At 43.5% G+C, this 15,479-nt stretch overlaps 1 protein-coding gene across 2 annotated transcripts in view; it reads left to right on the top strand.

The window, feature by feature from the left end:
• Positions 1–11,025, top strand: part of stk11ip (serine/threonine kinase 11 interacting protein) — a 36,677-nt gene extending 25,652 nt beyond the window's left edge. For both annotated transcript variants that reach the window (XM_079581453.1, XM_079581452.1), the window contains exons 23-26: positions 4,252–4,336; positions 5,111–5,193; positions 7,579–7,805; positions 10,757–11,025. In XM_079581453.1, the coding sequence (XP_079437579.1) occupies positions 4,252–4,336; positions 5,111–5,193; positions 7,579–7,805; positions 10,757–10,891 (530 nt within the window). In that variant the 3' untranslated portion in view covers positions 10,892–11,025. The remainder of the gene's footprint in view (positions 1–4,251; positions 4,337–5,110; positions 5,194–7,578; positions 7,806–10,756) is intronic.
• Positions 11,026–15,479: the final 4,454 nt, after the last annotated feature.

Here is a 15,479-nt window from a genome sequence, read left to right as displayed (position 1 = left end):
CAAACTCTGTGTGACTAAGACTTAAAAGCATTAAATGAACCTAATGAGTGTCTGTAATTCTGGCTCTATAACACTCTCGCACGGAAAGCGCAGTATCTTGATGCCGGCCGGAACGCGCCAGTCTCCAAACTCGGTCTCGTGATTGCAATCTTGGCTGGCGCGGTGAAAATGAAAGTGTGACCCTTTTGCTCTTTGAGTTGTGAGGTTGGAGTTTTGACCCTCTCTGGCTTGTTCGGCGCTGACCTTCTTTACTCACCATTGTCCGATGTTTGGTCAGTCCCACCTTGTGACGCCGCTTGGAATGCAGCTCCATTTCTTTACGATGCTCCTTCCCTGGACATCCCAACGTAGTTATTACTCAGCCTTCACTCCTCAGTGCGCAGTTCTTTCGCTGCTGTAGGGCAGTGTTTCTCAACTTTGTTTATGTTAAGTTGAAATAGTTGAATGTTTGTATATGGGTCACGGCCCGTCGTCCTCAGGGGAAGGCGGGTTGTTACGTGAGACACTACGAGCTGAGAACCGTGATGTCAGATTCCTCGATGAGCGCTAGTTTATCAACAGAGACTTGTTATGAAATTGTGCTATGGGTGGGAGCGACATCTACGTCACTGAGAAGGTTTCAGATGGATATCTCTGAATGTTCTTCTTTTTCCACCTGCAGTGTTTTTGCCAGACTGTAAAATGTGTGTCGCTGTGTCACCTTGTATGTGAGGTACGGAATATAGCTCTGAAACCCAATCCCTTCCCCGTCACTTACTGTAGTTCATTCTTTCCTGGTGGGAAGCATGTCAGCCATGTGTAAACCCATCTGCACAAGCACCTCCTGCTTACGTTCCAGATGCAATACCTGTTTTATTTTTTTGACTGCGCCGTACAGTAATTCTCTCACCCCTTTCTCATTCCTTTAAACTTTAAAGCTCTTTTCACACTCCACTCGGAAGCCAAACGCCACATATCGGCTCTTTGTGCGTCGTTGTCAAAGTCTGTGTCACGCTCCTGCAGCAGAAAGCCGGCGTGACCCGGAGCTTTGTGCGCCGGACGTTTTCTCACCCATTGATTCTATAGGGGTGGAAACGCTACACCGCAACTAGAGACCTGTTGGCTTTCTCTAATCGCCAGCACAGTGCAGCGTGTCCCCTGCGCGGAGAATGTGTCTGGGCGGGACGTTTTTAGTCTACTGTGTCTTCCAGAGGATCCGTTTCCACGTAAATATATCACGTCTCATGCATTCCTTTAAACATCAGCTTATGACGGGGATGTTTATTGTGTTTGTAGACTCTTGACCCACTCTTGATGTATTTGCTATGGACACCGTGCAGCGTCTGGGGACCATCTCCATGTCTCTGTCAGGCCAACTTTCAGGAGCACCTAGTTGGAGGACGAGTGCATGTTTTAAATTATAATGATGTTACAAAAGAAAACCATTCACGGAAAGAGCGTATAAACTCCACATGACACCTGCCTCAGGCCCATAGTCTCTGACATGTAGGCTTTTGTTTGTCAGAACCCATCTCAAAAAGTGTTTAATACGGAAATTTAATGACTACATGATTTCTTTTCTTTGTTTTCTACATCAAGAGTTTCTTCTTGCTACAGGCAATGTTTTATTTTGTGTTGGAAACTTTCTTTTCGGCTAAATCGACACAGCTGGACATTTCTTTTGTTTTTTACACCTTTACTTAACCAGGAAAGTCCCACCGAGATGAAGAATCTCTTTTTCAGGGGAGTCCTGGCCCCAGAAGAACCCTTTTTATGTGGGTTCTCTAGAAGTAGGGGACACTGGAGCACCCAGAGGCACAAGGAGAACCGGCCTGGGCATTGAACTCGGGACCTTCTTGATGGGAGGAGTATTACTGCATTTATACAGCCAACAGAAGCCAAAGATGTTGAGGCCCATCAGATTGTGACTCAAACTTAACCTTTGCCTGGTGATTGTATGATCTCCTCCACCTTATGACAAATGACTGTAGAAATCTATTCATTTTCTCAAGTAATGGATAAACTAATGAGACATTGGTTGAGACTGACTAATGCACACGTCTCCTGCATTCAAATACAAACTTCTAGCCAACATACCAACCATAGTTAATTGTAGCTTCTGATTTACATCCACACAGCCATATTTCCTCTCCAAACATGGCTATTACTGCCACCAAGCCTCATCTGAACTCCAAACAAACCAGCCTCAGCCCATCTCCAGCCTCTCCCGCGGTGGCCCCGTTACACACTTTATTTGCTTCGCCCAAATGTTTATCCCAGAATCCAAAGCGTGGCATCGTCTGCTTTGTGTATCGCGTTCCCAGGAGCGAGCGGCACTGACATATCCGAGCGCTCGCGCACACAGCTGTTCACCTCCGCAGCTGTCCAAATAAGCACCAGCGTTTCCGGACTCGGGCCAAAGACTCCGTCCTCCGCCCTTCTTGGACGAGTTGCGTGTCTTCTCCGTCCCACACAAATTGTCACAGAATGCCGCGCTTTGAATGTCGGGGACGCACATGCGGGAACGCTTTGTGTCCGCCATGTTTGTGTTCCCTCAGTTGTGGGCCGTTGTTTTGGCAGAGCTAGACGCGGTAATTAGAACCAAAAGATGTGGCTGTAATTTTAGACGCGAGGCTGGTGTGAAGGAGGCGTTTTTTTAAAAGGCATATTTTGGTCATCAATAAATTTTGCTGCTGACTGGACAAAAAGAAAAAAGCTGGATTTTCTTCCCATGCGCTGAGTCGGCCTTTTATTTGTGACTTTACAAAACGTCCCACAGTTGTATGCTTGTAGTTTTGCTTGTTTTTTTTTTAAATCTTTTAGTCCCAAATGTAGTCCCTAATGCCCCCCATTTACATTTTCAAAATATCAATAGTAGTCGTGGCCTATATGCCAATTGTCACAGCTTTTCTAGAGTCTTTCAGCTCTAGTATGATGGATTTTAGTCCCTTCTTCCTGACAAAAGTCTTCCAGAGCAGAGAGATTACTGGGCTGTCTGTCACACAATGCTCTTTGGAGGTTTATCCACAGATCTTCAATGGTGTTTAGGTGAGGACCAAGGCAAAAGTTAAAAAGCAAATGGCGTCTACAAATGGGTATTGATCGTAAACAAACTCTCCTGACCTAAACATCATTGAAAATCTGTTGATGGACCTCCACTATGTTATGTTATAGGAATGTCCATCTACAACCTAATTATTAGAAATTATTACTAGTTTTTAGAAAAGCATTGCATGAAGACCAGAGCTGATTCTCTTTACTCTCCCTGTGACGCTGTTGTTTCAGTGTCGTGTTTAGTGACTGTAGGAGATGCCAAGTTTGGAAGAAGTACCAAGTTAGTCATCACAGCTCATGGGTTCAGTTCTAGCGCACTCTAACGCTCTGCAAACATAACAAGGATATTTTCTCTGCAATAACCGTGTTTATAGCAACTGTTGAGCGTCCTGAGTGAGTGTATGTGTTAGCGGTAGCTTTAGCAAGGGTATAATCAACCGTGCCAAAATTCAAAATCATCAAGCCAAAGCCACAGCAGATTATCAACAGTCAGGTTCCAAGCTCTTTGAAAACACTTTCAGTGGATTAAGTCATTAAATCTAATCTGATACTTTGAAAATGCCTGTATTGGCAATTATGACCGGGGTCACTTAGAATGTCCTCAGCAGTGCTTTTTTTAATGAGGATAACATTAAATTAATCTGATATGCAGCCTAGACATTGTTAATGTTGTGAATGCCTATTCTAGCTGGTAACGGGTGATTTTTACCTACATAGGTGTGCAGAGGCGCATTTCTAGCAACCATCGCTCCAGTGTTCTAATTTTGTTAGCTAATCGTGTTAGAGAGTAACTGATGATGAGAAAACCCTTGGGTTATTATGCTAGCACTGCTGAAAACTGTTGTGCTGATTAGGGAAACTATAGAACTTGCCTGGATACCCCAAACTTTTGACTGGTCGTGTATATAGAGCTGTGCTTAATTCCATGTCACAATGTACCTCATCAAAAACATACCTGGAGATGCCAGGTTTGAGTGATCCTGTTTTCTTTTGTGGTTTCTTCTTCTAACAATGAAGTGCAGTTGTGCTCCATAAATGGAACATGAAACACCACATTTCTACAGCCCATTACTGGACCTGTTCTGTGCTCAAAGTGTGTTCATCACGGCTTTGTTAGCATGCCGTTATATGAAAGTGAAAGCACTGTTTTATAACGTTGATTCAATAGAAATGTTGACCAGCCCAGTCTCACAGTTACGTTTAATGTCTTTGTCCCAGGAATCGTCCGAGAGATGGCCCACAAGTCGGACAGCAAGCTCCAGTCCATCTCCACCACCAGACTGAGCCCCCAACACCACCTCTGGTACGTCCTGCACTTATTTGCCCTGTGGTCGCGCTGCGCCCGTGGAACTCCAACAATGGCGGCCGCAGTACTCACTCAGCACTCCTGACACATCTTTGGGTGATTACAATGGGTCTTTTTAGTTTTTTCGGAGTTCATCTTGTAACAGGATTTAGCTAAATTAGCCAGGAAACCACATCTTAATTTCAAACATGTGGCGCTACGAATGCTGGGTTTCGTCAGCTCTGTCACCTCTGTTTTCGCCTTCTCAACACTTGTAAACAGTGGAACGCGAGCTAAATGTTTACATGCGCGACAACATCGTTTGATCGCGTAGCTTGCTAAAGGCTAGGCTAGGCTTTGTGCTGAGCATGCGAAAATATGCTAAAATGGCCTATAAAACTTTGCCACTGTTATACTATTCAATGCAGTTTTGAAAAGCAAACCATATTGACATGTGGCATTCAATGTTTGACAGTTTGCAAATGTTTTAAACAAGATCTGGCTCTGTGGAGCAGTGGAGGCCCATCATCAGATCTTGATCCAGTATTTTGGTCATTGTTTTTAGGTTTTTATTTTATGTTCCCAGAGTAGGCCTGCAAGATTAATCGCAATAAATGATGCCCAAGTATTTCCATGTGATTGAAAACAACCTGCATCCGCCAGCCCCCCTCCTTCCTCCACAGTGTGTCTGTTATCTCAATCAAAACACTGTCTCTCCTCTAAACCACATCAGCTTTTGGTCTTCTGTCAGGACATGTCGGAGGTGAACGCTAACGCTCTCTGACTCCACAGGCCGCTGCTGTGTGAAGACTTCCAGGACGACATGGAGGAGGGCCAGCTGCACTTCTGCTACCTGCTGGCTTTTGTCCTGCAAGGTGACTGCTTAACATGCGCTTTCACCCAGACACTGAGGAATAGTCTAATCTGCACATACACAAGAACTTAGATAACATGTCTGCTTATGGTAGCAACTACAGAAAGGTTGTTTTCCGATCCAGATGTTTTCAGTTGTCAACCCATTGACCACGTTTAGGTGAAGCCAAAGCTTAGTTAGAAATCATTAATGAATGTACAGAGTCAAACCTATGAATTACAGAGTTAAATGGTGTAAAATAACCTTATCGAAATCTTTTCCTTTCATGAGATTAGCTGTTAAGAACTGGGTCAGCCAAACGTGAAATGATATAGTAATCCATATGGTTCTGCTAATTCCTTTCTACCTTGACCTCCTTGACTGAGGCTGGTATGACCGTAAGCTCTATATCCATGTTCTGTACTGGAGTTTTTGTTGTACATTTTATTATGGGGGAGCATGCCGTTGTCCAAAGCCCTGGTATCCCGGCCATATGTACAGGATATGAAGACGGGGAAATGAAAAATAAAAGCGGACAAAGACATTGCCTTCTAGCTACCGCCGGTGTTATTGGTACTTTAGCGTCAACATTAACAAGCGCGTGACTTTGAGGACACTTCGACACGTGTAAAACATCGACTCATCGTCTCTTGACATCCTCACACTTTGGAGAAGCTTTTAGTGCTTTGACAGGTGACGGCATGTGAAAGATCCTAACTCGGGCTAACCTCAGGCTGGCCAGCTGTTTGCAGGAATCCAAAGTGCAATGAACAGGTTTCGACATGCGTAATGCGCTACTGTAGGGAGTGTAAAGTCATGCAATTTGTTCAGCCTCTCCATGCCCCTCACGAGAGTCTCTTGATTACAGGGGGATGACAGCAAGATATGAATCAAAGGAATTATCCACAAAGTGTCAGGGTAGAGGCGCTCGTAATTGTCAGGAGTGAAATACAGCGTACATTGTTTCACAGTGATTTACCAGTGGAAAAAAGGCGAAAACTAACAATTTGACAGTAATTATTTTTGTAAAAGTTATGAGTGTAGTTTACCGCATTGAAAAGCATTCAATTTGACATTCTTCTGCCTGTATAAACCCTGTAAGAAGTGAGGGTTTTTAGCTGAAGATTCTCCTAATGCTAGTATTTTGAAGTTTCTGAACAAACCAGTGTTGTTTTCCACTATAACGTGTCCCAGGTGCGCAAAAGCAAATAACCCCCCTCATCCTGGTTTACTGTCGTGTTTCCGAGTTTCAGTTGCCTCCTCCATCCACCAACAGTCTTTATTGTCCCCTGTCCAGATGGTTGTTTTCTTATCTCTACCAGTTGGAAAACAGTTACATCGACTGTAGAGAGCGAGCAGTCGAAACTGTCCAATGGTTGCTGGGTAATCGAGAGATGTTTTTCCGGTGAGAAAAACTGTAAATTGGTAACGGCGTGGACTCGTTCATAGTTGTAACCCTACCTGGCTGCTGTTTTAGACATAACTAAACTGTGCAAACTTTTTTGCCAATCTATTGAATAATGACTGAATTGAATTGAAATATGGAGGAACTTTTGCAACGCGCTTTTCATTTACGTGACCTAAACTTTTGGGGTCAGCTGGGCTGGTCTGAATCATCAAATTCCTGGGCTAAATGAGGTTGCAGCCCGCCCCGGATAGTGTCATAAAGAAATCTGAAAAGTACACTGGTCTGTTCAAATGTTCAACTGTGCTCAAAAGTTTACATATCCTGTCAGAATTTACATTTTTGTGACTATTTTTCTAAGAATATTAAAGCTGATGGTAAAATAGCCCATTCTTCTTGGCAATAAGCCTCCAGTTCCTACAAGATCCGGGGCTGTTTTGCATGAACTGCCCGTTTGAGTTCTCCTCACAGTGGTTCAATGATATTGAGGTCTATAATGAAAAGTGCACTATACCTACTGAAAAAATACGGAGGTGGTTCGCTGATGGCTCCCGCAGAATAAAGTGAAGGTCCCGTTCGTGTTCATCCCAGTCTCCTGACCTCAATATTACTGAGCCACTGTGGGGAGAGCTCAAACGTGCTGTTCAGATCAGGGTCATTTTGGTACTGTCTTTTTTCATTATGACCACCATTAATGGCTTCACACAACCACAAACTGTGAGTGTTATCTTTCATATTCTTTGAAAAATAAAATGAACAATTCTGCCAGGGAATGTAAGCCTTTGAGCACAGCTGTACATGGAATCCTTTTGTATTAGTGTTTATAAATCATGAAGTACCTTAAAATGGCAGCACGGTAAAGTTTGCAGAATCAGTGTATGGACGAAATGTCTGTTCATTGGTCATCAAAAGTGTAAGTAATTGTGGCTTAGTGATGTAAATGTAAAAGCAACATTTATAGCCACTGTTTCATCCGTTTCCTGTTTTTAATGGATATTCCAGAGGACTTTTGGACCCCGCTGACTGTCCTCGCCACCAGGGAGACGCTGCACCTGCTCAGGGAGGACCACCAGTGGAGGAAGAGCGCCGCCGACCCCACAGCCAACGGGAGCGAAGAGGCGTGCAGCGGGGGCGTGACCGTGCTGGAGACTCTGCCAATCAGCTGCGTGAGCTCCGTCAGCCTCCCGCCCTCAGACCGCTGCAGGATGGACGTCACGCTGTACGATGAGGTCGGTCTGTTTGAATAGATGCAGCTCTCATCATTTATTAGGTCACTACTCATGCATAAATCAGACTTTTACGCTCGAAGACTTATTAGTTTAGTTTACGTAAGCAGCATTGCTCTTATTTCAATATTTAGTTTACTTACGAAACCACCAGCTGCATCGTAACAAGTCATCTCAAATTCATTTATTGACCCTCTTTATCTTTATCCTACAGGCTTACCGTGATTAAAATTCATATCTCACATGACTTTGCAGGTTTTCAAATCAAACCGGTTTGAACTCGGTCCTGTTTCCCTCCCCCTGTACAGCGAACTCCCCAACCCCTCCAGCGACTAAACACCCGCATTAGTCATAAGTTTGTGTCTCAAGCTTGGATTTCACCTCCCCATAATCTCTGCACGTTAACTTAGTCGAGGCACCGGTTTGAAGCGGTGTTTTAGCCGCGTTTGTTTTTGCTTTGTATATTGTTTCACAGTAGGCCAAATGGAAATGTAGAACGGCTCAGGGAGTATAATTTCCGCGCAGAGAATAGGCCACTCGGGCAGGTTGAAAGAGGGAGCAGCGATTTCGCAGCCAAAACATCCTTCAGTGATTCCTTTGGTAATCCTGTAGGTTTAGATGAACATAAAGGCGTGCATGGGGCTCAAAGGAGGAACTACTGTACATTGTGGTGTTGAAAGGACCAACTGGGATGTTCTTTCACATATTTACAGTCTGAGGGGCATTTCATCATATAAAACAGGTGCAGTCTTTATTGAAACAGCTGCGCAGCAAAGAGGAGCAAGCGGAGAGGGGTGGGAGTGGCTTATGGGGAACTACTGGATATTTAGTTTCAGCTGTTTTAGATTAATATTGCATTTTGTTACTCAATAAACTAGGAAGAAGGGAGGAAGAACTATTTGTATTACGCCTTCACACGCACAGTCACAAAGCGCTTTACAAGATCCAAGACACGTAGACTGGATATGAAATGTGTACGTGTCACCAAACCAGTCAACAGAGCCTTTTACAATATTTCCATCAGGCATCGTTGAGTCATTTCTTGCATAAACAGCAGATAAGCTGTTTTGAACACACGGTAACAGCATAATGTCACCATCCCCATGACTTTTCTGGCCGCCCTCATCGAAACAACAGTGCCTGTAGGGAGTCAGTTACCTGAATCATCCTGAACCTGTTTAGTTTACCACTGTCAAAACAACAACACAACTGTTTTGGGGAGAGCTAATTTGACTGGTTTTATTATGTTGTGACCGCCAGGGGGCATCGGCAAGAATGCAACGAGGAGATGATTCACAGTTTGTCTTCTTTATTAACTGTTTACAAGGTGTCATATTTGTGTGTGGTTCTGTAACACGGATACATATATGTATAAATTCTCAGGTCAAAATATAAACACAAACATAACAATCAAACAAGCGAGATATATTTACCATCATGCGCTAATATAGACGGGCCACTATAGACGGGCCGCAAGGCTGTTAGCTGCTAGCCCTCGCATTGTGATCAGGGCTAAATTGGCCCATAGCAATGTTTTCTCCGGCATGCACAATATACACAATATTAAACAAGTATATGACGAACTTGCAAGGGGTGTGCTCTTGTTTTATAACCAATACTTACGGTTTTGTCATTAGCGCACACGGACACAACCACGAGGTCCGCTCCACACCTGATAACTAAAGCAGACGTAGCGCTTACAACCAAACATGCTACATCCTAAACCGTGATTGGCCACGCGAACTGTCCATCAAGGTACAAGATCCGCATGCATCCAGTCCTTTGTCACAACGACAATTTAGAGTCAAAATTATTTCAGAAGCAGGCTTTGAGAGGAGCATTTTAATGGAGAAACTAAACAGCCACTGCACAAGAAGACGTACCAACACCACAGAGGAAGCAAATAATCCCGGTTTTATTGTCCCAGTGGCACATTTCTGAATTTCAGTTCCTTCTTTTGATAACAGGGGGGTGGAGGCGATCTGGTTTGAAAGCAGGCCGACAGAGAAGACATTGCCAGTTTTTGTTTCATGTGGATAGGCTCACTAAATACAGCAATATTAGCCATAAACCAAGACGAAAACATTTTTACAGTTAGCATAGTTACCACCAGAGAATAGTTAGCTGCCAACACCAGGCTGTTTGAAATGTTTTGATGCAACGTGAACGCAACATATCGAGCATGTTGGATGGAGCTGATACCAATGCCCCTTCCTTCAGGATCTATAAAATATATATTCAACCTGCCAGCGAAAGATTACTTACTTGCTGATGAAGCCTCTCCATGGAAAGCTCCTGAACGTCTGAGAGCTGTGCTATCCGAGACAGCTTGCAGCTCATGTTTGTAGTCGTCTTCGAACTGCTCCAGTCCAGGCCATGTACCCCCCTCCTCTCTGTGACATAATGGTTTGGAATACACCCCTGATTCGTAAGATCCGAAGTATGTCTTCCGTGTTAAACAGGGCCAGCGCTCCTGCGGGAGGTCCGCGCTCCCCGGGCACTCCTTGTTAGCCGCGCGCTCTGATTGAGGGCAATAGATTTTACAAGTCTAAATCTGATAAAGCTCTCATTAAAACCGACCTGTGTGGCACTGGCATGACATCATTGTTTACATAGCAACCAAAAGCAGAGCTGGAGCATTTATCCGAGCGGAAATGCCTCGCACTCGACTTGAATCGCACTGAACCCAACGGTAACCTGCGTGCACTTCTGGATTCAATCTGCCCCAGCACTCGCCACAAACACCTCAGTTACAAATGAGCTTTTCCTCTCCAATAAATACCAACCGGATTACACATTCGCACAAACAATTAGAGGAGACATTCTGCTAAATCGACTTCTAACCACGATGAAACCATGTATTATCACCGCAAAGGTACACAAGCGTGCTCCACAAAGCCATAACAATGTCCACTACTGCGTCCCCCCGTTTAATCTACTTTTCTCCTCGGCAGACCACGAAGCAGGAGAGGACGTGGAGTATCCGCTCGGAGTGCCCTGAGCTGCTGAAAGGCCTGCTGTCCTGGGTGAAAACGCAGTGGGAGGCCATGTTCGGGGTGAAGCTGAGCCTACAGGAGCACGCTTCGTAACGGTGCGGACGGTGTTGACTTCCAATTTCGGCGATCCGATGTGTTTTATCAACGTAACTACAAATAAATGAAAAGTAACTCGAACAACGGCGCCCAATCTGCGTTTGCAAAGGTGCCATCGATCTGTTTGCATTAGGTAAAGGTGGAGGTTTCGTCCATCCATCCATCATCTAAAAGGAGCACATGTCCACGCGAAAACCAAAAAACATTCGGGTGTCCAGCTCATTCTCTTCGAAGCTATCACCGTTCATTTGCGTCCTGAGAAAGGGGCTTACATAACCTCCTTTTTTTTTTTTCGTCCTTTCTTACAAGTCCAATGAAGTGTGCCTTGTTTGTTGCGAGACGTCTTAACTGGAAAACGCTGCGATTGTGGGAATTTGGCGAAGAGAACAAAATGTATGTAGCAATTACGCGGCTCATTTCTGCTAAAGGGGGCTGTTCAAACGTCCGGGACAGAATTGTTTGCGATGGCAACCACCAGTCCGTACTTTTGCGATAAAGACACAAGCTCTCCTAATCAGTGACGTCATTTCGGATAATAAAATAGGAAAAACAGAATGGAGATATGGCTAATCTGTGTGTTCTAACCAACACTTGTGTCACTGTCTGGTCATGTTACTGTTAAGATTTCTAAAATTAACACAACATACTTTTGATAGTTATTGCTCAACAGTTTCAGAATAAAAAACAACCAGGGTGTTTATTTGGGTTAACTTGAGAAATGTTGTTTTGTTCAGACCATTTGGTTAAAGGCAAAGAGTCACTTGAAATAATGAGTTACTTTTCAGCACAGTGACTACATTGTAATTGGAGGTAAATAGCAGTAACTAAAAGTGCAGTAACATGGTAATAATGGCATTTAAACGGAAATGGAGCACAAACCTAATATATTTAATGGTTGATTGGTATTTTCATGATAATATGGAAACAGGACTGCAATTTCAATAGCAAGGGATGTGCTCAGGGGAATACAAGCCACATACGGAACCCTTTTCCAATACCATTGACCGTTAACGATACTTACAATACCCCCTATCACCGTGTTGTTACTGTGCTGTAAAGTAAAGTGCAACCAGGAATGAAATAGAAATAGTACAACTCCCATTTCTTGTTTGTTTGCTGATGTTTCGTCAGCTGCAGGCTTCACAGAACCGACTTTGTTACTGATTTTGTATTATCATAGTATCACCGCATTGACTCAAACTCTCCATTTTTCTAAGCTTCACTTTAAATCCCATCACAAGTGCTGACTTCTGATCTGTAGCATAGTGGAAATTGACATATTTAGGGCAAATATTTGATCCATCTGGGTCACATGATGTGTCTGAGCCCTGTGGGATTATGGGACTGTGAGTTCAAACATGTGCTTTTACTCTTTAAATGTCTGAGCTTTTGGTGAGAACACAATTTTTCTTCTTTTTTTCTTCCCAAAGGCATGTCAGCGTGTTTCCTTTCTATGTATCATCAAGGCTTCTCAACTGGTCTGTCTTAATATATAATTTATCACAACAAGCTACACCCAAAACACATTTGTTTCAGCGTTTTACATAACCTTGTGTAAATACTGAATTGGTACATTTTGTAGTACAGGTACTTTTTTGTTAGTTTGGCTTATTCTCCTGACCTGAATTATACCGCAATCCTTTTTTTGTCCCGAGACACCAGTTGAGAGCCGAAACAGAGGTACTACTGTGTGTGATTTGTATGAGGAAACGTGAAGTTTTGTTTGTATTGTGTCCAAATGCTCTATTTTTATATGAAACATTAAAAATGTAATTATAATAATATTCACCTGTTGTATATATTTTCTTTAATGTCTTGGATTTGGTCCTATGCAGGAGACCGAGGCTTTGGAAACCATGACGACAGTGCAGGGAGAGTCAGACTGAGGAGCAGGATTTGTCAGGGTAAGTTAGCGTTAGCTCCAGATGCTAACTGTCACTAATACAAGGAAAACTGTAAGAGCGAGGTCATCAGAAGTTAGTTTAATAGAGCTAGAAAAGACTGGTTTGATATTAAGGAGGTCGTAAGAAGGTCTTGCCACCTTCTGATGGCCCAAGTCATGCTCTGAGCTGGGCCAATTTCGGCCCGCGGGCCCATACTTTGGGCACCCTTGCACTAAAGCAAAAGTGCACAAGGCCCTCGTGAGACGACATGAAACAGCAAGGCGAGGTAATCATTCCCACATCTCCAGTAGCGTGTTACTTTGAAATCATTTTATCCAAGTACAGGTCAAAGAGTAGTTTCCAGGCAGGCCCAGGCGTACAGTGATGTGCAGCCTTTTCAATTTGTAAAACATTTAAACTTATCTTATCCTTATCTTTAGTTTGCTAGATTAAAGTGATGATGTTTAAAAACAAAAACAAGCAAACTGGCACAATTTCAAAAGTATTCTGAAATTTGATTTAACAAATACTGAGATAAAACAAGCTTTTGTCCCTTACAGATTTACTCACAAATGGAAGAGTAACCAAATGTTTTACTCCTCTAAGAACACTCTTCAAAATATAGTTACTCAAGTCAAACATATTGTTGGATCAAACTACGGCAAACTCGGTACTTCCAGCCTCTCAAACTTATTTACTGTTTATCTTGTTATTTTGAACTAGATAAGAGCAGTTCTCTTTAGGAGCGTTACCATCTGCCTGAGGAGACGCCGCTGCAAATGCACACGAGATGTTTTACTGCAGTTTTACTTCACAAATCTTTTCCAGTTTTCACCAGATCCCTGCGCCTCCTCTCCCAGACATCCTGAAGGTGAGACGATACATGACCTTCTACTTTTTCCAAATTAGCCTGAACACAAGCGTATTATGCTTATTTATAGCCCTCACCTTCACAGACTACTTTGTCTCCTGTGCAATTACTGCTATTACTACTACTACTACTACTACTACTACTATGACATCCTCCAGCACCTTCTCCTCACTCCTGGTTTCCCCCTTGGCCTCTGACCCCTGTTAATCCCATTCCTTCCCATACCGCTGCCCATACGCATGTGATCACCTCCACCTACTGTGCGCCGCCTATTTGATTCCTCCTCTGTGCCGTCTTTAGCCACGCAGCTCGCCGTCATATCGCAAAAATAGTCCGTGGCATCGGCAGCGGCGAAAAAAGCTCTGTAATTATCTTTAATGTGGCATGGCGGCAAATAAGGACCAGATGCATTGGAGGCTTGTGTTGCTTTCTTGTAGCCATGCAACATTAGCAAATATTGTAAACAGGAGTTAGCTGAGGTCTAAGCTGGGAGGAAGACGCGTTGTGTTCGAGCGAGCGAAATGTGGGTCTTGTTCAGTTTTGTGCGAGGGACAACAAGCCATTACGGTAATTTCGTTTTTAGCAAATGCTGAATCTCACAATAATGTTTTTTGAATGGAATCTTGTTTTATTTGACTTTTTATTTTCACGAGGATTTACTTAGTTTGACTTCCTTGCTGTAAGGACAGTGTGCAAACTGCTACGCCTCCGTGTGTCCACATGCGAGCGTCACGTGACTTCCCCGTGGATCCTCAGGAGGCGCTGCTCTTCCTGTCCCATTATTTCCCTGTGACTTTGAACCATTGTTGTCCATTTGTATAAATAGCTCAGATTATACAGCAGGCAGTGAGTTACAGGTGGACAGTCACAGCATCATGGTAAAAACACTGCGTCAGAAGAATTCACTGGAGGATTCTCCCGAGTTCATCACATCGGCTAACACTGCTGTTGTTTTTTGATACTAGTATAAAAAGTTCCACGTACACGTTTACTGCGGACGTATTTACATCTAATAGATTGCTTTTAAGACGTAGCCAGTGACTTCCTATCAGTAAAGTTTAGTTTTCTTCAACTATTCGTTGATTTGTGAAAGACATCCAATGGCCGCTGGTTGCAAGGCTTTATGACTGCGACGCTCGGTGCCACAATCGTCCGCCATTGCTGCAGTATCTCATATGGGGGGCAAAGTTTTCCATTAGATAGCGTTGCACTTTACACATGTTTTAAGCAACTTTAAAGCCTGGTTTCTAATTTTTGGAACTTTCTACAGCTCCTCCTGTGATAACGCTGGGTTAGTTATAATTAAACAAACCTGGCTGGTTTTCGTGAGGTACATTTTAGGAATCTCGTATACTAATGACGGCCGGACTATGATTGACCGGCCGTTAGCATTAGAGCTAATGGCGCGGTTACGATCGAGCCACACCCCCCACGAGGGCCGAGTCTATAGTGAAGATCCCACTCTTATGCCCTTTTTAGGAACATGTTCCGTCAGAGCAGGGCAGGAGGAGTCTGTAAATTCACCCTGAATTCCCTTTCAAATGTGGTTATTATGGTAAACGGGGAGGAGTGAGGAGAGAGTCTTTTATTTATCATGTCTATGAAGACATTGCTAGTCCTTATTGGGAGAATAGCGAGAGGAAGTTACCTCAGGAGATCGCACGGATTGGAAGGATGCAATGTGATTTTTTACATTTTTCATTCATGGTACTCATAGCGTTTTGGCACTGGAAAATCCTATGCTTAGAAAGGTGTTTAATCCCAGAATCTGGTTCCCAGAGTTAGGACTAAACAGGCTGCATTTCAGTTTTATGCAGCAAAAGTCTTGGAA

This window comes from Gobius niger, assembly GCF_951799975.1.
Source record: "Gobius niger genome assembly, chromosome: 23".
NCBI classification, from domain to species: Eukaryota; Metazoa; Chordata; class Actinopteri; order Gobiiformes; family Gobiidae; genus Gobius; species Gobius niger.
The sequence above is the reverse complement of the archived record's forward strand: the minus strand, read 5'-3'. Positions and strand labels throughout refer to the sequence as shown.